Source organism: Topomyia yanbarensis, chromosome 3 (assembly GCF_030247195.1).
Source record: "Topomyia yanbarensis strain Yona2022 chromosome 3, ASM3024719v1, whole genome shotgun sequence".
Taxonomy (NCBI): domain Eukaryota; kingdom Metazoa; phylum Arthropoda; class Insecta; order Diptera; family Culicidae; genus Topomyia; species Topomyia yanbarensis.
This window is the reverse complement of record NC_080672.1, coordinates 301,482,428-301,506,342: the sequence shown is the minus strand read 5'-3', so window position 1 is coordinate 301,506,342 and position 23,915 is coordinate 301,482,428. Positions and strand designations below refer to the sequence as shown.

Here is a 23,915-nt window from a genome sequence, read left to right as displayed (position 1 = left end):
GAGTGGTCGTTGAGATTTTTCTGAGTTGAAAAAATCTGTGGTCACGTCTTCCTTCGGAAGGGAAGTAAAGCCGTTGGTCCCCGGTCTATGAAATTGGTGGATCGATATCTAGTCCAGATAGTGAGGTCACCTCTCTGGCGTCGGTAAAGAAGAAGTGATCCAACTTCTATACTCTTACTAACAAAAATATCCTCCTCCTGTGATACTTGTGGAGTGCGCAGTAGTATATACGGGCTCTAGCAAAAGCAAGTATCGGACTAACCATTCCTTCCCTTTCCTTCCGCGATCTACGTTCGGGCCTGGCCGGCGCCGGTATTGATCAACACTTTAGGATTACCAGGAGTTGCACATTGAAAGATGTTTCGCTACTCCCAAGCATAATTATCTACTTATTCTCTGTGCAACTTCAGCTAGTCCAGATCGATAACGGGGTAGCAGCCAGCGCACAAGCTCAAGCAACTCCAGGCTTTTTTTATCGTTAGGTGAAATAAATTTCTTTGATTGTCGCAGTCCAGTTATGGTACTCCAATTGTTGTTTATAGCTGTGATCTCCCACTTTTTCAGCTTCATTTTGAGGGCACACGATGAGACTCCACAGAATGGTTCTGGTCGGATGAAATTAGTGGAAGACCCTCTTCTTGCTAACTCATCGGCTTTTTCATTCCCTGCAACTCCACAATGTCCTGGAACCCAGTACAAATTGACCTGATTTTTCTACGCCAATTGTCGGAGTGCACGAATACACTTCCATACTAGTTTTGAGCGACATGTAGGAGCCCTTAGGGCATTTAGTGCTGCTTGATTGTCTGAGACAATGCAGATATTTGCATACCGGTATCTTCTCCTCAGGCATACATAGGTGCATTCTAGAATGGCATATAGGGACCATTCATAAATTACGTAACGCAAAAATTGCCCAAAATTGACTCCCCCTCCCCCTATGTAACAAATTGTCACAAATTTTTCCATCCCCCCCTCCCCTGTTACGTAACAAATTCCAAGAAATTTTTTTTCTTCGATGAAAACATGTTACGTAACGATCTAGTTAACACCCCCTCCCCCCTATGTCGCAACTTGTCACAACTTGTCGTACCACCTCCCCCCCCCCCCCCTAAAAGCGTTACGTAATTTATGAATGGTCCCATATTTCTGCTTGAAAAACTGTCGGCCAGTATCCCATGGGAATACTAGCGTTTATTCCTGGTCCTGTAATACCAGATCCCGTCAAATGGTTCATTGTGGACCCATATGTGTAGAAAATTACTGAGCCTGGACGGAGAATAAGGCCACCTTGTTCCCAGGTTGACCGTACAGACTCATTAATTTTATAGAGTTTCAAAATACGGCATTACCTGTAGCCAATCTTCGTTTGTAATAACGAGGTTATTCATAGGAAAATCCTTAAGGTCTACCGGATATCGGCGATGTCACTAGCTTTTAGGCCGGTATTTGGGAGGTGCCCGTACAACATCGCGAAGGGCAACGGTGGCTAAGATGCGAGGAGGAATGGGTTTGCGAGAAAAAATGACTATTACCGTCGAAGCTAATAATGTAGGCTCGCGGTACCTTAGGAATTAGGCGACAATTGGACCAAACAGCATCCAAACCATTTGGTACAATAAACTGACTGTTGTACTTCTCATAAAAGCTATGGGTTTTAACAAGGCGTTACGCGAACTACGCTTATTCCCGGATTTAATCACCCGTGGTACAGCAATTCTCTTCCCTAAGGACAGCTAAGATATCGACGAACAGACCAATTACCTGTCTATCAAATCTGAACAAGATACTGAGTACCATCATCACCACATACGTATGGGCCCATTGTGAGCAGAATAGCATCCTGACAGCGGAGCAGAAGAGATACAAGAAAAACGCACATGGCTGCAAAGAGCAAGCCATCATCGATGCAATCATTGTTGGACAAGCAGTATATACCCGATCAGAAATACATAACAGAAATATTTCGAAACTATATCTCGCATTGCTACTTGTTATAAATATCTGTTATTTTAACTACTAACGAGACCAAATTTATAACAAAATATGTTACAGAAATTATGTTCTGTTATAATCTTGTTACTTCATTCTGATCGGATAACCAACGTAACCTATATCTATTACTAGAAGGTATACGACTCCATACCATACTTGTTCCACATCAAGGTAATGGAGATGTATAAAGTCGACCCTGTAGTTGACGGCAACACTACAGCTCAGAAGTGAGGAAGATGTGTTACGGTCTACAACGCTTTGCATCTTGAAAGGGGTATTCCAAGGCGATTCCTCGCTTTGGTTTTTTTTTGCGATGAACCCCATCTGTACGGTACTCAACCGTAACGGGCATGGCTTTCAGAAAAAATAAGGAAAGCTCACCGGAAGAGGTGACCTTCTACATAGGCGATCTCAAGGTCTATGCTGACTTGACTAGTATAGTCATCAAACTAGTCGAAAGCAATAGTTAGTGGCGACATCGACATGCAGTTTGTTCTTGAGAAATGCCGATCTATTCAGCTACCATAGGGGTGCTTGCTCGACACTGGTGGTTACGAGATCGACGAAGCCGTGGTGATTCGGGACATGATTCGTGGTGAATCTCACACTACTTTTACAGTAAACGGCAAGTTACGCCGGGCAGCCTAGAACAAAGTTTCAACAGTCTACCGATCGCCAGCATCTAGTTTAACCCGCCTAGCCGCCTTTTTGTGTACTGGGATCGTATAAGTATCGACTATCGATTTCGACTGCTCCCAAGAATTCGTCACATCGACATCTCGCTTGAGTTCCGAGGCAAGTTCTTGAGTCGAATGAACTGGATCTTGAAGTCTTTTCTGAACGCGGGGAATAAGGTCAGAGTCAGAGAACACGTTTGCTGTCCCCGTGTTGATCTACAGTTTCGGCGTCATTAAATGGAGCAGGACTTCTCTGGAAGAGTCAGAAAGAAGATTGAGGAAGGCGTTTAAACAAGCATGAATGCGTCATCCTCAGTCGCAGCTGGAGAAATTCACATCACGCTTGACTAGGGGTTTGATCAGAACCACAAATCGTGTCTCCGTTTTTTTGGACGCGGAGCTAGCTCAGTTCTGTCACTAAGGTAGTCTCGAATTCTGATGAGACGAAGTCAAAGCGCAAAGATGGTTTCTCCTTAATGGAGAAAAAATAGTTTTTACGTGGTTTATCAATGGTCCCGTACTAAACTAAATGCATTGAATAGCATCGGTCCTAATTGCAATGTATCAATTATTGTATGTCTTAAAACGGATCGAAGGTAAAACACCAGTTGATACACAATTCTTTGTTCTGAAACACTGTCTCAACTGTAGCAACAAAAGAATTTTCCAATTATTGTATTTCTCGTGCATGAAAAGAGCACTTTTCCCGTAACATGTAACCCCTTAATAAATCACGAGAACCGGAAAATCGAGACTAAGCATAGAGAACCGGAACGAACAAAACGATATCCCATTAACTATATTCGATAGGGTTTTCCGGCGCTTTTCATAAAGCTCTACCAGATGAACCGAAATTACCCAGCTGAACGACAGAACAACGCCATAGAGTGTGGAGAAAGAGGAGCGGCTAAAGTGAATGCACTGCGGTATCGATACAAGACGGCATCATCAGCCATGCAGGCAGGCAGGCAGGCAACTTTGTTGGGCTTCTAAAATGCGGACCAGCAGCAGCCATGTACTACTGTGTACCTCTCTACTCTATAATAATGCAGCAAGAAAGGCAATTAAACTTTCCGGCTGTAGTTTGCGTACTTGATTGGATTAAAAATTCATAAAATTATTATTCTCCGGTCGCTGTCGGGTGCGGTGCCCTCTGGAGACAAACTCAGCTCGTCAGCTCGTACGGTACGGCGCTGCTGGCAGGCGCACTCACAGACACCGAGTGCCAACTGAAAACTCGCTCGAAAGGATACAGATTTTTCGCTCGCTAGCACTATCAAACAGAAGACATTTTCACTATAAGCTGTTTATGTATGGTTCTATGTGTATTGTGTCTACTAGGCGCACTATAGAATATATATGAAGTAAAAAAAAAGAAACAATTGGCTTCAAATGGCTTATACGAGATTTGCTATAGTTAAAGTTGGAAACGGGAAATAATAGACGTAATGTATATATTTCGACTGGTTGGCTGGATTAAAGTGATATTCTACTATATATGAGTTATATGAGGCTCTAAGGCTTTGTACGGGAAGAATGCTGCACGCTTGACTATAAACTCTAGGAACTGAAACGCTGGAATTGAACACTCGGTTTGTTTGCTAGTAATCTCTATAAATAGTTTAAATAAATGTGTGGAACTAACTCTCGAAAACTAACTGGAAAACCAAACTCGCTAGGAATCAAGATAAAACGATCGAGGAGGAAATTGAACAGTACGAGACACACTCTTTGGATTTCGGCTGTAGTTTATTTGGGAAAGAGGGTCGCTAATGGGATTTCTAGATAGAAAACGCTTGGGCGGTTAAATATGGTCTGCTCTAGAATCTAAGTGACTATAAACTAGTTCTGGTTGTTGCGGACTGATTCAGGTGGGGTGGGTAGTTGGACGGAAGGAAAGGCTGGTTGCGGCAGGATTCAGATTAACTTAACTCTGATTACAACATAAACAACAGAATAGTTTGGAGCTAACTATATATGTATATATGAGAGTCAACGAGGAGGAAAGGGTGGTTGTTTTGTCAGGGTTTGGAAGCAGTTTGTTAAGCCAACAACGTTAGCTTATTTGTGGGCAAACTTGTCTTTCAATTGGAGTTGGTGCGCTTGGTGATTTTTGGGTTAGTCAGTGTCAGAGTGGGTTAATTATGTGCAACAGTTAGGCGATCCAATTGAACAATAATTTTTCATGACCGAAGTAAACCGGTGTTAGTATTTAGGGAGCTGCTAATTTAGCTGTCGGTTAGCATCATTCTGGTTGCAGTTCAGGGATTGGGTAGTGTACGTGTTCAGGAAGCGTAGAGTTGGAATGGTGAAAATAGAAATAAGTAGAGAAAGTAGAATCAGTGGCGGATCCAGTGGGAGGGTCCTGGAAGTCCGGACCCCTCCCGAAAATTTTCAACTTGTTTAATTTTAAATTAATTTGAATTTTATATTGGTTTCAAACTCAAAATCTTTTGAAATCAAATTTGACCACCAAGACTGATTTTCGTTAAATGAGGTTTTTACGTATTATACAATGTTCATTTTAAAATCTAAATTTCGGACTACTCCCGAAATTTTTTTCTGGATCCGCCCCTGAGTAGAATGTTTCCTTTTTAAATTAATGTATCCAGATTTTCATATCACACTTAGTGTAGGTTATACTCTCCATTACCTGGAGTACTGCCCTTTTAAACACTTGATGGATCATTCCTTTTTGTTTATATTATCTGGTGTACTGACCAATGTGATCGACCATTGATCTAGTGCGGTATATCCCTAGATCAAAGTATGATTATTAAGTCGGTTAGTTTCTATTTGTCTGAGTTACCAGTTCGGATCTGCAATATTTTGCCAATAAAGAATTATATATCGTTTCTAATTACCCATTAAGGTAAGAGCGACCAGATCATCGATGGCATAATTAGTAATACATCGAATAATTTGTTTCTGTTAGATCTATTTTCATTGCAAAAACCTCTTGGATTATCCTCAAACTACCCAATCAGCTGCTAATTATGTTTACTATGTTGAGTTAGGGACCATTCATAAATTACGTAACGCTTTTAGGGGGAGAGGGGGTACGACAAGATGTGACAAGTTGTGACATAGGGGGGAGGGGGTGTTAACTAGATCGTTACGTAACATGTTTTCATCGAAGAAAAAAATTTTTTTCTTGGAATTTGTTACGTAACAGGGGAGGGGGGGATGGAAAAATTTGTGACAATTTGTTACATAGGGGGAGGGGGGAGTCAATTTTGGGCAATTTTTGCGTTACGTAATTTATGAATGGTCCCTTATTATCGTGGTAAACACATTTTTTCTTAGATGAGCTTGTTAAACGACATCTGATTGCTAGATGATTCACAGTTTCATATCCTGTAACTCTTTAATTAATCCATTCTCAAACTAGTTTGGAAGTGAGTGTGAACGATCTAGGAGCATTGAGCATTTGTATCTCCTCTGACAGTCTGAGAAGATACTAATTGTGTATGGCCGAAATTTCTTTTCGGATAGCTTGTTTCACATTCAGTATATTTTGTTCGGAGAAAAAAATCCAAAAATGGCCATCTCCATTCTCTATCAGGATCAGCTATTATGAGCTGAAGCCTTCGTGCCTTCAACAAAATTGTTAACAACTTTGCCGAAGACACCAAGTAATTCTCTAACGAAATTTGTTTGATGAGTTAATTCTCTATAATTACTTCTAGAAAGATTAATCACAAAAATTATACGATCACTAGAAGCGCTATACTATGTAGTAAAACTTCTTCGAGGATACTAAACCAACAGATTTTTCAGTTTCAAAATAGAGTGATCTTGACCGCAAATACAGTGCGTAAAAAATTAAAGACACCCCTTTATCGTTTCGTTTATTCAAAGAAACGGTTATTTGTATTATATAATAATTATTTCTTTAAGGTTTAGAATATCATTCCAGCGCAAATAAATATAAAAAAGTGTGTTTCAGTAAAGTTATAAATATGCATGATCATCCCTATATTTGGCACATAAAAAACTATGCACATCCCTATAAAAGTGTCATTAAATTGCACACGCTATATTCGTTTTGTAAACAAGTAACGTAGAACTAGTTTTGAATCAAAGCAATGTTAATGTAGGTTTCGTAAATGGAATGGACTTCCGAACTCAAGGGGGTCTCCTCAGTCAGATTCAAAACATCGATTTTTTTCGTTGCTTCAATCGTTAGAATTATTATCTGAGAATATTTTTTAAAACTTTCAGGGTATAGCTGATTAACAGCTCATGTCTGTAAGTTTTCTTTAATTTGATTTTTTTCCTTCCTAAAACTTCAAGGCATATTTTATGAAAACCATGTTTTTCACAACTCCCTGCATGATTACAAAAAAAAAAACTTTTAGAGCTATGTGTATAAATAAAACATTTTTAGAGCTTTTTAGAGAATTCAATTGTACACACACTGAACTAAATAGAAGAATTAAAAAAATCTCATTTTACAATGCTGTTAACAGTCAAAAATATCAAATACTTCATTTAAATAATGACTAAAGAACCTAAAATTACAATCACCACTTCTATTCAGAAAAGTCTTCCGAATAAGGCAATATTCCACTTTTTGTTTCAGGTTAAAAATACGAGCTCAATCGTGCACGGAATATGAGTAGTCCGCAGCGAGCTGCTGCGCAAGATTATTTATAAATCCATTTTTGTTTCCTTCCACGTTTAAAAACCTTCTTATGTTCAAACATTCGCAAAAGATAATTTGTCTCTTGTTGTTTTCGTGGTTAAAAAAATCCTTTAAAACGATCTTTTTGTAAGCCACTGATGAGGATGTCGCTTAAGCTTCTCACTAGAACAGCTTGTGCCGCGTGATGTCCCGGTTAGTCAAGCACATAAGCTCTGGGTCGCTAACGAGTATAGGGAACGAACTGCGAGTATGTGTCCTTATTTTCTCCAAAAGAAAAAAATCGGTTAAACACTCGGTACCAACCAGTTGCTTTAGGCGGTCACATACGTTGTATGAAATGCTTGGATTGAGTATCTAACAGGCGCTAATGTGGTGTTGGGTTGGATATATCGTATAATTGGCAGCAAGTTGGTATCAGTTACTGACGAGTGAAACACAAAACCATAAAATTCAACTTTTCATCATTCAATCAACTTTAGAGTTATTTTTGTACTAAATGACATCCAAGAACGAATGAAATGTTTTTTTCTTATATCGTCCTACAGTTTTTAATGAATCAGAAAAGAAAAATGAGGAATGTTCTATATTGTTTTACATATTATAACTGATTTAGAAGATATATTTAAGTATTCCGCACTTTAAAAGTGCACAACGTAAAATCACGACCTTATACGCAGTATTTAATAACGTGATAAATTTAGCACTGGGTTACTCGGTTTGATTTCTTTTTTCTTTATTTTCAATGCCATTTGATGTCTATTTTCATATTACATAACACATAGTGCAAAGCGTGGCGCCCGTATTGACGTTCTGTCTAAGGTTAGGTACGTGTGGAATTCCAAAACAGCGTATACCTTCTGCCTCAGGATCGATCGAAAAACAAGTGATGCAAATTTTCATCTTCAATGACCATGATTCAAATTCAAAGCCTCCCTTAATCATTCATTTTCAAGTTCGCGGGATTTTCATGGCTAAACCGCACGTCTTCATTTCAAATCGATGCTTTTCATTGCGCAACCCAAGTTGTCATCTGCTATGTAGAGGCCAAGTTAGATGTGTACATGTTTTGCATTTTCAAGCTTACATAAAACAGTAAAAAGTACGTTGAGAGTAGTTTTGCTTGAAAACCCTAGTCAACACCCCAATAGAGTGATATTCACAAAGTCAATGAAATTGAAAATGAATGGAAAATTGTTGAGCAGCTGTTTGGATGAGTGGTGAAAACGAAGAACTGTCAATTGAACATAGTAGGGCTTGATTTGAGATTTTTTCCTCCTTCAAGTTCAAAACAATCTGTTGAAAATTTGCTGTTCTGTCAGAAACACAAAACTAATAAGGCTCTGAATTTTACTAAATTTATTGGAGGAATGACCTTAAAACGGATAAAATTGGCGTGATGGTGCGATCTCAAACTTTGAGATCGATTTTTTAATCCTTTTTCACTTTAAGGCTTCACTAAAAATAGTAAATACAAAGAATTTGTAGATTTCATAGTTCATTCTTCCAATGACAAAGGTTTTCTTTCGAGAGGTCAAAAGATGAAGTCTTTAAATTGACCCGTTTTCAAATGATTCGGCGCAGTTTTGAAACATCATGTTTTAAGATAAAAGCGTTTAAAGTTTTGAAAACACTTTCGATGAATTATTCATGGTAGAATGTCAATATTTTGTAACAATTATAAGGAATTATGCGAAACATTCTGGGACTGTGATAATGCCATGAAAAGGTTTCTACGCGAGACGCGCGTCTCGAGCCGAGAGCGTCCTATGGCGACCAGGACGCCGCTTCGAACAATGGTCTGTAGAACCTTTTTTGAAGCGCGGATCAAAAAACCCAAAAAAATCAAATTTTTGAAAAAAATATGAGAGCCTCCCCGAAAGTTCTTATACAAATCGATTCGTACATGCCAAAGAAAAAAGGAAAACGCCGTTCATTATTTCAATTATAACTTTTGTCAAAATTAAATGCATTCTCGGCACACTCCAGTTGAGTTTCGTCGATATAAGTCCAAGAATGAAGTGAATGACGGGAGCGTGTAGCATGCAGCCGAAAAGGCGGGAGTGCGTGAACGCACCCCGCCAGCCCCCTGTCAAGAATGGCGTCTCTGTACAGCCAGCATCACTGCCATGAAAATCAAAACAATAATTTTGGATCGAATCATTAAAAGCTGTATTTGGTTACTAAGTGCCGATTTTCTGAATGATATGGTATTTAATCATCCCGAAAGATGCAAAACGTCGTGTGGAATGCTTCAATGTTGCACATAGCGCCGAACAAAATTCTTTGTTTGGGGCTTTATAGCTATAACGCCCCATATATGTAGGTCGCTGTCAAACTCCATATGTTGGTATAGGGTTGCCAGGGGGCTGCACCCCGCCTGTGCTGGGTTTGGCTGTCGCAAGATGACGGCAGCTCTGGAGCTGTCAAACAGGAAAACGGATGTTGAGAAAAAATTCAGCCTGCTGAATGCGGACGTGTGGCGAGATTCGTTTGGAGGACGTCAGCACGAGAGCTGTCAAAAAACGGAAAAAACCGCTTGTTCAGATAAAAATTGGAGTCTTGCCGAGTCGGGTGATGTAGCCTGTTAGCGAAAAGCCGTTCTAAAAAGGCTCCTTAAATCGAATTTCCAGTGCTCACTTGGTTGTTCCAATACAAACTTTATCGCAGTGAGAATATTCAACTGTAATTTTCGACACATAAATGGGAAGTGATTCACCGAATCCCGGATCAAATAGGCCCGCAAGTGATCCCCAATATGGCTGCGTGCAATTAAATAGGAAACACGGCTGGTTTTTGATGGGCTGGACATGCAGCATCAATGCCGTATGAGGAGCTATGTCACCTGAAACATTCTGCGTAAAACTTGGAACAGGTTGTCGACTTTGTGCCAGATTTTGCACTCATTGGATGTGTGATATAGAGGAAGATGATCATGCGGCGGACAACTGGCCAAAATAACTACACATTGGTCGTAGTGGTCAAATTTGCTAAAAAATGCGATCAAGTTCTAGAAATAACAAAAGCTCGGTCATGATCTGGAAGAATAGATGAAATGTTTGGCCACGAATTTAATGATTATTGCGGGTTGAAAATGTTGTTAGAGTTTCAGACAACCACAACATAACCTATTTCCTTATTCGAAATAATCACAGGTGGCTGTGTGCTCCAATGCAAAAACAGTCAATGGTTTGATGAGTGCCTCAGACACAGGCCTGAGAATTGAACCCAATTTAGTTTCACTTGCATCAACCGGATGAGTTCTGCTCAGATTAGAATATCTGCCGACTCATTCACAATGCTACAATTTTTGAAAAATGTTTCTGTCAATCAGTGCTTACGACTGAACCTAAATCATCACAGTTTAAGTATAATCGCTATATGTGAATTGCATTATAACAATTTAGAAAAACAGTAAAAAACATGTTCAACATGTTGATTTCAGTAAACCTCCCACAGAAAAAACCTGTTTTAATCCACCTAGAGGTGCAATTGTGCCTTTCTCATTTCTCCAAACTATGATTTAGTAGCTGGTTCGTACAATATAACATTATGGTAATGTTTTTCATTCTTATTACACTTGGTAAGTATATATAAGAGCACCTTTTTGCATTCATCGCGGTATCGGTTTGAATCGGCGTTTTCTATGTGATCGCACTCCACAACCCGTAACTCTGGAACCGGAAGTCGGATGGAGATGGAATTTAATATCGGTTTCCGGGGACGCAACACCTTTCATTTGAGACTAAGTTGATCAAATCGGTCTAGCCATTTTCGAGAAACCAATATAACCGTTATTCTGAATTTGGATGCTTCCGGATCCGTCGATGGTGGCCAGTGTGGCCAAAGAGACTTTGAATGACTGTTGGTGACCTAGATCTACAAATTCAACAAATGTGTTTACATTTTGGAAAAAAATTCACCTTTTTACATTCATCGCAGAATTCGTTAGAATCGGGATTTGCTGCGTGATCGTACGTATCACCCTGTAATTCAGGAACCAGAACTCGTATCCACACAAAATTCAACAGCAGCTGATGGACCTTTCATTTAAAATCAAGTTTGTCAAAATCGGTTCAGAAAATTCCGAGAAACCGATGTGGACAAATCAACAAATTTTGTTTTGTAACCATACTCTTCAACTCGTAATCCGGAACAAGATGTCGGTTGAAAATGAAATTCAATAGCAACCTATGGGAATATTATACCTTTCATTTGAATCTTAGTTTGTAAAAATCGGTTCAGTCATCTCCGAGAAACCGATGTGGACATTTTGTTAACAAATCCGCACATACACACATACATACATACATACATACATACATACATACATACATACATACATACCTACATACACACATACATACACACATACATACACACAGATATTTTGCGATCTCGGCGAACTGAGTCGAATGTTATGAGTCGGTTAGAAAGTCGGTTTTTGGAGCAATTGCATAACCTTTCTATATGAGAAAGGCAAAAGAATAATATTTAGCTTAATCAGCATGAGTTCAATAGTATTTTCATGTGATTATATTTTGAAATGATGGTGGAATGAGTTTGAAAGTGGAGGGAATGGGGGGTTAGTAGAGTGGGAGTGGAGGATGCGTCAGAAATCCTTCATCTTATTTCGGTATACGGGATGGATGCAGGAAATGCGGGCGTGAGGGTGGTCCAAGGGGAGGGGAGTGATGAAGGATGGTGGTGTAAGGGCAAGACGGAGGGAGGGAGGGGGGCGGCGACGCAATACTCAACTGCATATTTTGTCTTCCATTTGAGACTTGACTTTGAGAAAATCGGTTCAGTCATCACCGAAGAACCGATTTGACTTTAATTGTGGAATATGCCCGGAATTCCGGACTTCCGGAATCGTCGATAGTAGGCAATATATTCAAAGAATGGTTGATTGGCAATCAGTGATCTAGATCTGCGATTAGAAGTTATTTGGTGACCATTTCAATAGTTTTTAGCCTCTGAGGTATTACGATTGTACCGATTTATATGGGAAATTCCAGTGTATCCTTACTAACACCCCTGTAACTCCGGAAGCAAGAGTCAGAACCAAATGAAATTCAGCAGCAGTCAATGGCATTACTGTATCTTTCATTTGAAATCAAGTTTGTAAAAATCGGTAGAGAATTCGTTGGGGAATGGGTGTGACATTAGCTTAGGAACTTGGCGAGTTCCCCGGGGGCGTCATGATCTGTCATAGGTGGCCAATGTGGTCAAAGCTGCTTTGATTGATCATTAGTGATCCAGACCCGCAAACTAGAGTAATGTTACATCAATTTTAATATGTTTTACATCATTTGAACATCATGGTGGTACCAGTTTATATGGGAATTTGCTGTGTGACCGCACTCTTCAACCCGTAACTCCGGAACCGGAAGTCGGATCAACTAAAAATTCAATAGCAGCTTATGGGAGCGTTATACCTTTCAGATTAAACTAAGTTTGCGAAAATCGGTTCAGCCATCTCTGAGAAAATTGTGTGAGTTTAAATGACACACACACATACACACACACACATACACACACACATACATACACACACACAGACATTTGCCGATCTCGACGAACTGAATCGAATGGTGTATGACACTCGGCCCTCCGGGCCTCGGTTAAAATGTCGATTTTTACAGTGATTGCATAGCCTTTCTTTATATGAGAATGGCAAAAACTGAGCAACACAGGATCAGTAAATAGAAAATAAGGATACAGACACATGTGTGCAAAAACTTTTACCGTTCTAAACTCCCTGACAGGCACGATTATCCGCTGCATCTCAGCAGTTCTGGTGCAGAACCAAACCGGTAGCAGACATTCTATTCAATTAGAAACAAGTACAAAGCTTCTCACTTCAACATCCAACGCCTTAAAACAGCTAAGATGCTTGAACATCTGGGAATAAGAAATTTCAACGTACGATAAGCATTATACACAAGTTATTCAATAACCCCGGTGCAGCTGCTTCTGGAGAGTACTGCTTCTTTTGCTCCAAATTAAAAATAAACGTAGCAAGTGGTAATCCCCGAGGGAAGCAAGCACCTGCAAATTTGCTTCACCATTTTCCATCATCATTGTATTTTAACTCATTTAACGCTTGCACATTAACTAGAACGAAACAAACTAGCGCGGAAGGTGAGTATGGTGTGGTTTTCGCCAGGAAGGAGTTTTAGTTTTTGTTTCACTTATTATGATGGTAATCGTGGCGTACATTGTTTTTATAACGCCACTTGCAGCAGCGAAAATCCTAAGGAGTAGTTTTCATCAACCACACCGTATCCCTGTGGAGCTCCCCCGCAATGCACTAAGTGCACATCGTTTTGAAGATCAGCCGAAATCGCTTTAGAGCTTCAGACTGACGCCTAAATGTAGATCATAACACGACTGTCGGAAGTTCATGCAAAATTTTTAAGCATTATTCTCATATTGAAGCTTCTCGTTACGTATGACTTAAGCTGAACTGCTTTGCCAAATAACCATGAGTCACTAATAGCCATGCGTGCATGAAACAATCAAGTTTTTTTTATTTTAAAATGTTTCAAGTTACAGGCGAAAAAATGCAAACGCAGTTCAATTTTACAAAACAAAGCGACAATTTCACTAATACAAACACTCGAATAAATCAATACTGGGTATCAATATTGGATCAGCTCAATAGAGAAGAGCGTAAAATAGTTGAAATATGCAGCCAAATTGGTCAACTAGTTTCTAGTGATTATATTCTATAAATAACGTTATAGAATTTCTTAGATGATAAATAATGCCTTGTGTATGAAATGATACACATTTCAAATTACGATTGTGTCAATGCGGATAACGCACCAGTTAAATGCCGAACCGCATGAATTTTGTTCTGGATACACCCGATATATTTTAATTTAACAACTGTATCCTTCAAATACGAGTTCTTAAACTGGTTCCGTATGCACAGGCCGTAAACCCACTCCATAATGGTTATCACCTCTCGCAAAAGGCGACCATTTTAATTGTTTCTGTCTGTACTTGGAATGATTGAGTGAAAATTTTAATAATCTGAACAAATACAATGAAAAGAAAGCCAAAAATAGGAGCTTCGAAATACATAGAATAAGAAAGTGAAAAGAAAAGATAAATGAAGGAAAAAAGAGTTGGCGGATGGAAGGAAGGAACGAAGGAAGGAAGGACTATTTCCGGGGTGGGGTTTGTGAGAGGGGTAAGTATTACTTGCATGCAAACAAACGTACAATGGCCGGCCTATGTAGCACCCAGATACCCACTTTGGCCATCTGAGCTTGAATGCCCTTCGCTTGGAGACCTTTGACGGCACCCTCGGCGCACGCCGGTGATTCAAAGTCAACAAATCCGTAACCTGAAAAATAGAGCAGCGCAGGGAGCGTCGTATCGAGAAAAAGAGAAAACAGAACCGGTGAAGGGTTCGTTAATTGAATGGGATATCTGGTATTGATAGTGGGCTTACCTTTACATTTATTTGTTGTTTTATCTAGTATTGCCTTTGTGGAGATGATAGCACCGTATCTGGAAGGAGGGAAATATTGGGTTAGGTTCTGCTAATTAATATTTTTAGGAAGAAGAAAATGTATCGCCATCGAACTTTGATGGATGTAGATAAATATTTAGACGAAATACATCAAATTATGTAACGACATGATAAATTGGTACAATATTTAGATGATGTTTGGATGATGGATTCCAGATCGTCTCGGGTTGCATATAACCGAAAAAGCATTACTGTAACGCGAATAGCTTCATGAAAACTACCGAATAAAACTATGCTATATTTTTCACTTCACTGTGTCTCATCGGCATAAACAGAACTTCTGCTCGAACGGGACATCACGTTTGATCAGTCGTTCGATTGAAACACAAAGTGTATTTTAGTTTTAAGGGATTTGCGTCAAGCCGGCGCTAATCTATTCCAACAAAAAGTTAGTGTCGGTTTCTGATGAGGCGAAACCGAAACGCACCCGTGTAACGTACCGAATAAAAGTTAACAACAGAATGAATGAGTCACTTCGAAAACTGAAACTCACAGAAAGCAATATTTTTTGTTAGGAGAAATTTTGCCACTGCGACCACTATTCAGGTTATCTTTTGTGGCCGCCCCTGTTTACTCTACATGTTACAAATTGCCCAAATCCAATGGAGTTGGAAGCGAGTTGTTTGTTTGTCCACATGTGTCGTCCCAACCGGGTAGTACATTATTAATGTAGCTGAGGATCCGTTTGGGACATATCTCGTGAGGCGTCATAAGATGCCTTCCGAGGTATCGCTCCCTTCGAAGAAATAGTACTGCACACTGGCAGAGAATATGTTCCGAGCTCTCGGGCTCGTAGTTACAAAATCGACAAATGTCATCTTGATTTTTGCCAATTTTTTCAGATGATACAGCAGGACAATAAGTAATAATAACTGTTCTGCTTAATTTTTCCAAATAAATGATAACACAAATTAAAAAATATTTTGAGCATCAACATGACCGTATAATTCGTAGCTGCTATTCCGTGATAGAACAGAACAAGTGAAATTGTACAGAAAATCAACGAATGGGGCCTGGGAGTAGCTATGCATTCTCAATGTGCATGTTTCGAGAGTGCTATACTTTGAAATGTCAATAACGATGCCGGCCACGTCCTTAAAGTCATCGGGGAAGGGAAGGAATGTTAGTGTAACGAAAGTTGTTGTGGAGACTGTATATACCTCTACATCTCCACGTTTGCCACGGAAAGAAGTTTTTGTTAGTAGATGGATGGGGTACAGAGTTACACAAATATGGATTCACCTTGATCTACGTAACTCTCAGAAATTGTTATTATGTGTAATAAACCTACCCACCTAAAAGAGCGATGTCCTGCTTAGGTAGAATAGTCCCGGGTTCCCCTACCATCAGGGTGTGCCAACCCTACGAGTTTTCCCGTAGATCTACGGTTCTCTGTTCTTTCTACGAATCTACGGATTAACTCGTGAAATCGACGGGCTTTTCATAACTTTTGCAAAATTCTACGGAAATTTGGTGAAAATAATACGTCTTAAATTTTTTCAAACGATTTTCCATCATGAATGTCCAAGAATCATTACACTTCCTTACACTCAAGATTTCTTCATTTTTCATGGTATTCATTAACGCGAACATTATATATCATGCATGCTTTGCTCGATTGGATTCCGTAACCAAATCGGTTGATGCATTTGAGCAGGAATAGGCAAGAACTCCGAATTATATTTCTTCAAGATTTGACTGATATTCGCGAATTCCTAATTCCTAACGTTAGTGTGATAGAACGTCGTTGAACTCAACAGATTATCCTCATCGAAAAAGTCTGAAATAGTACTGTTGGCTACCACACTAACTTAGAAGGTGAAACAAACATTGCGCTAGTTTGTTAAACCAGAAAATCTTGTTCAAATTTGTTCAATATAAAATTTCTTGCCAGCGATTTGAAAAATCCAAATGAAGTATCTTACTGATTCCAACTCCGAAAACTTTGAACATGTTCGAAGAAGTTATTAGGATATCTATATTGAGTTATCTATGATGATTAGAGCCCGATTTTGATTCCGGAATCAGGCGTATGACATTCTGGAACGCTTAGTGTCAATAAATGTGAATAACTGAATATTCAACAGTGTTTGGTTTTCAATATTGCACCTATACACGAATATGAACCAATACAACGAAGTTATGTCTCTCGATTTCAATAGTTGCTCCTAAGAAAACCAGAGCTTGATTTTGAGTATACAACCTGCGAACTCATCAATTGTTTGTGGATTTCAAGGCAGTGTACGATTCAGTGCAATTAAATTAACTGTGGTCCCAAATAATGCTTCCCGACAAACTGAATAGGTTGGGTTGAGAAAAAAGCTACGGAATAGCCAAAGAGACACCCGACTCGTTTTGTGACGTTGGAAGTATTGAAGTGAAGCGATGCGTTTCTTGATTTGTTATTCAAGAGTGCTACAAAGTGCGATGTCAAGATCTGCTGTGCAAAGAAACGGCACTATCATTAAAAAATCTCACATGCTTTTTGGCTTCCGGGTGACTTAGATACCATTGAAGTCGATCATAGAGCAGTGGAAGAGGCTTTTGTGACTTTTGAAAGAGAGGCTGCCGGGCAAAATAAAGTAAATGGTAGTTGATAGAGAACCAGGTCGTCATTAGGGTGTTGGTTCAGAGATAGTAATGGGTGCGGTAAGAGGTTATCTACGAATTCATATATCTCGGAAGACTAGTGGCATTAGTGATAACTAATAATGAAGATAGCCGTGAGATAAAAGCGTTGTGCTGTAAAAGGCATCTTCTACGATTTGCATATGGTTGGTGATATCGCAAGGCTCAAAAAGCACGGCAGACTACAGTTGGTCGAGCACTTATCTAGATTGCCGGAAAAAAACAACTAAAGTTCTGTTCAGTTGGTAACCTGGATGAGGTTGTTGAAGCTGGTGTAGACCCCGTGCTCGAGTAATAGATGCGAGAGATTTTTTTGTTTAAAATTGGAACAAAACTTTAGGCAGAAATCGTCATGGCAACGATGATTGGATTTTTTTCGATTTTTGCGAACAACAACAACAAATTCAACATAATAAATTTTAGGTTTTGCAGTATACCAATAGTCTGTTTATATACAGAAAACTGTGCGTTACCTGTCGCCAGGGAACTACTTAATTCATTCATATGTAACAATTAATTCCCAGGTGCACTTTAAAATGAGGGACCATCCATAAATGACGTAACATTTTTTGAGTGATTTTTAACACCCCCTCTTCCATCGTAGCATTTCGTCACAAACCTCTGAATACCCACTGGTAATAACAAAGCTTGACGGTACCTTGTCCCGTAAAAAATTTAAAAAAAATAACGATGCTAGTTAGATGAAACGGGTAAGATTGTCGTGATATCAGGTCAACCCCCATTCCCCTTTAAAAAAGCTACGTAGCATGACATGACCCGCTTCCCCTTTATCGTCCCTCCCTCCCCCATATAATGCTACGTCATTTATGGATAATGAATGAATGCTTTTGGGTCAGACAGAATCGCACTAATTTTTTTAAAGAATCTGCCTGATCCAGCAACGAGTCGATAATTGAATTAATGCAATTGGTTCCTACAGAAGAGCATTGGTCCACGTAACTAGAGACAATTCCATACTAAATTTGCAAAAGGGCGAATAAGATTTGTAAACAAACTTTTATTTTGATGGTTTCTCTTAATTTACTATAATTTCAAAGCAGAAAACAATTGAAATTACTTCTACGAAGGGTAAAAATTTACATTAACGCATATTTTGCATGAAATTCCACTCTGCAGCAGACTAGTGAGCGAATCAAGTTTGTTTACAAAAAACAATTTCGCCCTTTTGACGAATTAATATTGAATTAACATTGATTATTTATAAAGCGGGATTTCGACCACAATTTGTATCGGTCGATTGCATACTACTACGCGTAGACAATTTCGTTGAGGTCAATCGTTTGTTATCGAAATTCAATTTGCTTTTTGCAAAGAGAAGGATACGAATGATTGTTTTGCGCTGCTTTCAACGAAAAGTCATCTAGCATACGCTCTAAAGAGCAAATTGTTCAGGTTGTCTAGGCCAATAAGAGAGCTTCTCGTATTGTAATCACGGATAAACTTTACCGTTAATCCTAAATAATTCTTCGTATAATTTGTTGTTAGAAAAGCACACTATCTTTTCTCGTAGCGATATGACAACTTCTAGAACCAACTACATGCGTTTCCCATAAAGCTCTTGTTTAAGTCTCTTCTTTACAATTTCTACCTGAATGACATTGATAAATATCTTGTCAACTCAAGAACACCAATAAAATGGCGAATTATGACGTGGTTTCTGTCAAAGAGCTACAGATTTGCAAAAAACATGGTAAGGTATCATTGAATATTTTTGCACTCTCGCTGTAAATTCGCGTATCGAGTACTCCAGGAAGGAAATGGTTTTCAATGAAGCTCTGCTTAACATCAGCTTCCAACAGTAGATAGAATGACCGCTCAAGTTTCGAATTTAAGTATCTGAAGGATAATTCGACGCTAAATGCATTTGAAGAGGATACGTTCAGGTATCGATAGACTGAATTCAAACTAGGAATTAGTTGTATTCGCACATTTATTTGCTCTTGGTAGGGCGTTCACCAGGGAAACTTACAGACTGCTACATCACAACATCAAGTTTCAGGAATCAGAATATATTGGCGCAAATGGCACGTTCTCCGTATGTAGTTGGGGATTTGTGTCTTGCCGTGTCTTCTCTTTACTTCCTGAGCAGAAGGAGAGTAGAAGTAAGTATAATTGGAAGGGTAGGAAAAATAACTACAAAAAAAAAAAATAAACAGCATATAAGTTAAACTCACAAGTAGTCAAAATCGCCTGCGAGTAAAACTAAAGCTCTTTACCACACTGGATAAGGAACTTTAGTATATCTCTGACTTTCATTCATCCAAACACGGTTTCGTCTATGTAAGGACGGCCGAAAATTCGAAATCGCAATTGTGCTACTGCTGGACAGTTGCATATCAGATGATATGAGATTCTGTAATCGGATTCACAAAGATCACATGAAAAAGTCTCAGCACGTTGAATAGTTGCTATGTGACATTTGAGTTTGCAGTTGCTAGTTAAAGCCCTGGCCAGCATGTCACAGTGGAGCTTCCAAAAATGTACGAGATTTTTCAAAATCACTGGCACGGTTGTTCTGGAAACGCTTTTGTTTGGCGACACGTTTATAGATTTCTGGTGCTCGGATGAAGCCCAGAACCGTATTTTTTCTCATATCCAACTTGTCGAAATTGGTAGGGCGGGCTAAGGACAAACGAAGTCAATCGCTGCACCTGCCCTGGTCAAATCGTCAGCCCATTCATGTCCAGTAATACAGAAAGGTCCTGGCATCCAGACAAGATAGATAGTGTTGACAAACTTAATTCTTCGATATGGATTCGGCACGCGATCACCAGTTTGGGCCGATATTTGTCAGAGCTAAAGGTCTCATTTGTAGCCTGACTATCGGAGCAGAAGTTTATAACTTTGCCGGACAAGCTCTGTTGAAGGGACGATTGTACCCCACACATAATCATGAAGATTTATGCTTGGAATGCAGTACAGTATCTACCTAGCGAGTGAGATTGCTCCAATCTTATTTCACGACAGTAGACACCAGCACCAATACGTCCCTCCATCAGAGAACCGTCAGTGTAACAGACCAGTTGCGTTTATTGTTGTCTGTAATAACGCTGGGAACAAGAATATCTTCAACCCATGAAACCATTTGTGACCACAGTTGTGTATGACTGGTAGCAAGATTAACATGGGTACTGTTCCAAAGCCCAGTAATCTGCAGTCTCTATGCCCTTTATGTAATGGTTTGATATTTAGAAGTGGAGGCAGCGGTCAGACTTGTGGTGACGGCACCAGTCAACTCCACGAGCGCTATTTTTTGACTTGATTTTCATCCCCTCTGCCACCACACAAGGCATGACAGTATTGGACGAACAATTGTCGTGTAAATCCAAAGATGTATTTAGATTTGAGACCCCAGGTCTTTCCAAAAGTTAATCTGCACTGCCCGAAAGCCATGCACGCTTTTTTTACTCTAAATCAACGTGAGCAGACCAATTCAGTTTGGAATCCTATGGGGCGGACATAGCGTAGTCGGTAAATCGATTGCCTTCTACGCAGCTCAGCTGGGTTCGATTCCCAACCCCGCACATAGGGTTAGAGATTTTTCCAAAAGAGGCGAAGGTTAAAATCTCTATAATCAAAACAAAAAAGTTTGGAATCCAATATAGCTCCAACGTATTTGACTTGATCTGCACACAGTAGCTCAGAATCAAAGAACTGCAAGGGATGAACCCCGGCAAGTATAAGCGAATAATCTTTCAAATGAAACTAGTTCGACGCTAATCGGACACTAACTAAAAAGATATATTCATAAATAAATAAACAAAAAAAAAAATAGATTCATCTGAATAACATACAGTTTTTTCAGAATTGATCATTTATTTCACCTTTGAAGTTCTGTAAAAAATCTATCTTTCGTCTTCAAGACTTAATATTTTGAGAAGACTCTACACAACCTGTTAGGAAAAGAGAAAAATGTTAAATCATGTTCTCATGATTTAACAAAATTTTAAGGTTTGTCCGGGTAGGCGATACTGTGCATCTGTTCGATAGCCCTTAATGCTTGTTGCATTAAGTCAAAGATTGTTCTGATGCAAAGTCCAGTAATTAGTATTTGGTAATCGTCAGCAAACCCGTAGGTTGGAAATCCAAGCTTATTGAGTTTCTTAAAAAAAAGCCGTCGGCAACCAGGTTCCGTAACAAAGGTGACAGAGCGCCAACCCTGAAGACAACCCCAAACTTACATATCTCTGTCTTAGTGACGAGCACAGAATGCGATTACTAAGCATTGCGTTCATCCAACCCGACATACCTTTGGGAATAAATCGAAGAGTTATTTCTCGCCATGCTTTCGCGATATACCCGATAGCACGACTGCAAAGAGTAATCTTTTTCAAGACATGTTTGAGAATATCAAATCCCTTTTGCAGCAGCACGGGAAAGATTATATCTTTTCCAGGCAATTTGTATGGAGCAAAGCTGTCAACTGCCCACTTGAACGCTTCAGTGCTAAGCAATGTACGTGCTAACGCCCACGAGTCTGAATCACCACAATGAGATCTGTGAACATTGCTCAGCTCCGGATCGATACAACCTGGGAAGCGTGCGTCGAAGAGGTATATAAACACCATATCTGGTTTTAAGGAGTTTATCTAAAAATCTGTTGATTTCGAAAGAATTTAATTTAAACTGCTAGCCTCGTTCAGACTAGAGACATTAGTGCCAGCTAGCCCGCTCTGCAGATCTAAGACATTTCTTATATGCACTACGAGCTGGCCTGAAAGCTTTGGAGTCGTCATGCAGACGCCGGATCCAATCTTTTTTTATAAAGGGGTTCCCCTAGTCGATTTAACAGTACGAAATGGACAAGCTCCTTCGTAGGATGCTACTATGAATGAGTTTGTCGTATCCATCGTATATGTCATCTAAGTCGCCTAGATGACTAATTGCTAGAAAATATCCATGAAATTTAGTTGTCAAGTTTTACAAAAAGAGGTCCCAGTTTGTAGATTTAGGTTAAATTTTGACTCGAAATATTTGGCAATATTGTTGAGTGGTACTTGACACAACTTAGTTGAAGATATGCAAGCTCAACAGCAAATTAACTAGGGAGGTTTCAAGAATGTGTAACAAGAGCTAATAATGAAGAGTAGAACAAAAACAGTAACACAAAAATTTCAAGCGTTCAGCTCCAACGGTACGGATCCACATCAATGAAATAATAACCAGAATAATAATAAAGCACTTAATGTTAATCTCGTGCCCGTAACAATTTTCCACCTCACATTCTGCGGTGCTACAATTATAGCGAAGTCAGAAACAAGAAACATGAAGGGAAACCGGAAAGAATACGGAACGAAAAAAGAATACATAAATAGTGCAATCATCAAACGACTGACGGGTGCGACACTTGGCCACCCAAATAGGGATGCTTAATTTTTTTTTCTTCGAACCGATTCGAACCTGAAGCTTAAATATGACCATCTCGAAATGTTTCCACCAAACGTATCGGGAAACAAGTCTTGTCTTTCCGTAATAGAGAAATTTGAGGGTGGTTATCGAAGCAGGAGGAAGAACGAATCGGGCAGATAATTTGACCGGCAACGTTGCTGGTGAGGTGTTTATAAATCATTTCCATTTATCGAACCACAATGAAGAGTGATAGGTTCTTTATTGGACGATTTTTGTGTGGATGCTTCTACCGGGCTTGACTAGGACCGACTACATTGTACAGGGGATCATGGCAGCGAAGGGTGAGAATTCCGAGCTTGACGCGGAAATCATACCATCAACAGTGTTTAAGGCAACTCCTACGAGAATGCGAGATTGATTGCGGGATTAGTGATTGGTGTGGTAGCAAGGAGAATGTACAAGGAATGAAATATCTTGGTATATTAATTTTTGTTCGTGGGGACGACTGAATAATGGCGCAGAAGATAAGTTGGCATACCACATAACAAGCGTATCGGGGTGGCAGGATAAATCTATATGCAAATCTGGTCGAAGGTGAATCGTGTTTGTTCCAATCAATTCAAGTTTTAGTCGTTAAAGTTGAAATTTTGGATTTTTTTGCAATTAGCCAAGTTAAAAAAAAACTATTTCGTTGGATGTTACATCCAGTGACAAAATCAATATGTCCGATACCACCACCGTTACCATACCACATCGAATGTCCCCTCAGTGGAGGCGCATGATAGCTCTGCATAAATACTCACTGTGCACACATATTGATCAGATCCTTGTCGGTCGTACCCTGCTGCAGTCCACGGATGTAGAGGTTCGTCTTGGAGAGCTGCTCTGTCTGCTGTGGCGTATTACTGGGGCCCATCGTGTTGTTTGTGTTGGTATTACTAAGACTCGTACTCAGTGTGCCACTCTGGGAGCCGGTGTTGGATGAACTGCTGGAGTTGGTGTTGCTGGGCGAGGCTGCTGTCGGTACACGCTGGCCGTACTGAAAATAAACAGA

General features: G+C 39.6%; 1 protein-coding gene across 12 annotated transcripts in view; it reads right to left on the bottom strand.

The window, feature by feature from the left end:
* The window catches only part of LOC131688439 (protein alan shepard), a 592,207-nt gene that overhangs the window by 22,657 nt on the left and 545,635 nt on the right, over window positions 1–23,915 (bottom strand). For 10 of the 12 annotated variants that reach the window (XM_058972672.1, XM_058972677.1, XM_058972668.1 and 7 more), the window contains 3 exons: window positions 23,665–23,900; window positions 14,783–14,841; window positions 14,550–14,674 (listed from right to left, as the gene is read on the bottom strand). In XM_058972672.1, the coding sequence (XP_058828655.1) occupies window positions 14,550–14,674; window positions 14,783–14,841; window positions 23,665–23,900 (420 nt within the window). The remainder of the gene's footprint in view (window positions 1–14,549; window positions 14,675–14,782; window positions 14,842–23,664; window positions 23,901–23,915) is intronic. The other 2 variants (XM_058972674.1, XM_058972675.1) reach the window with 1 other exon arrangement.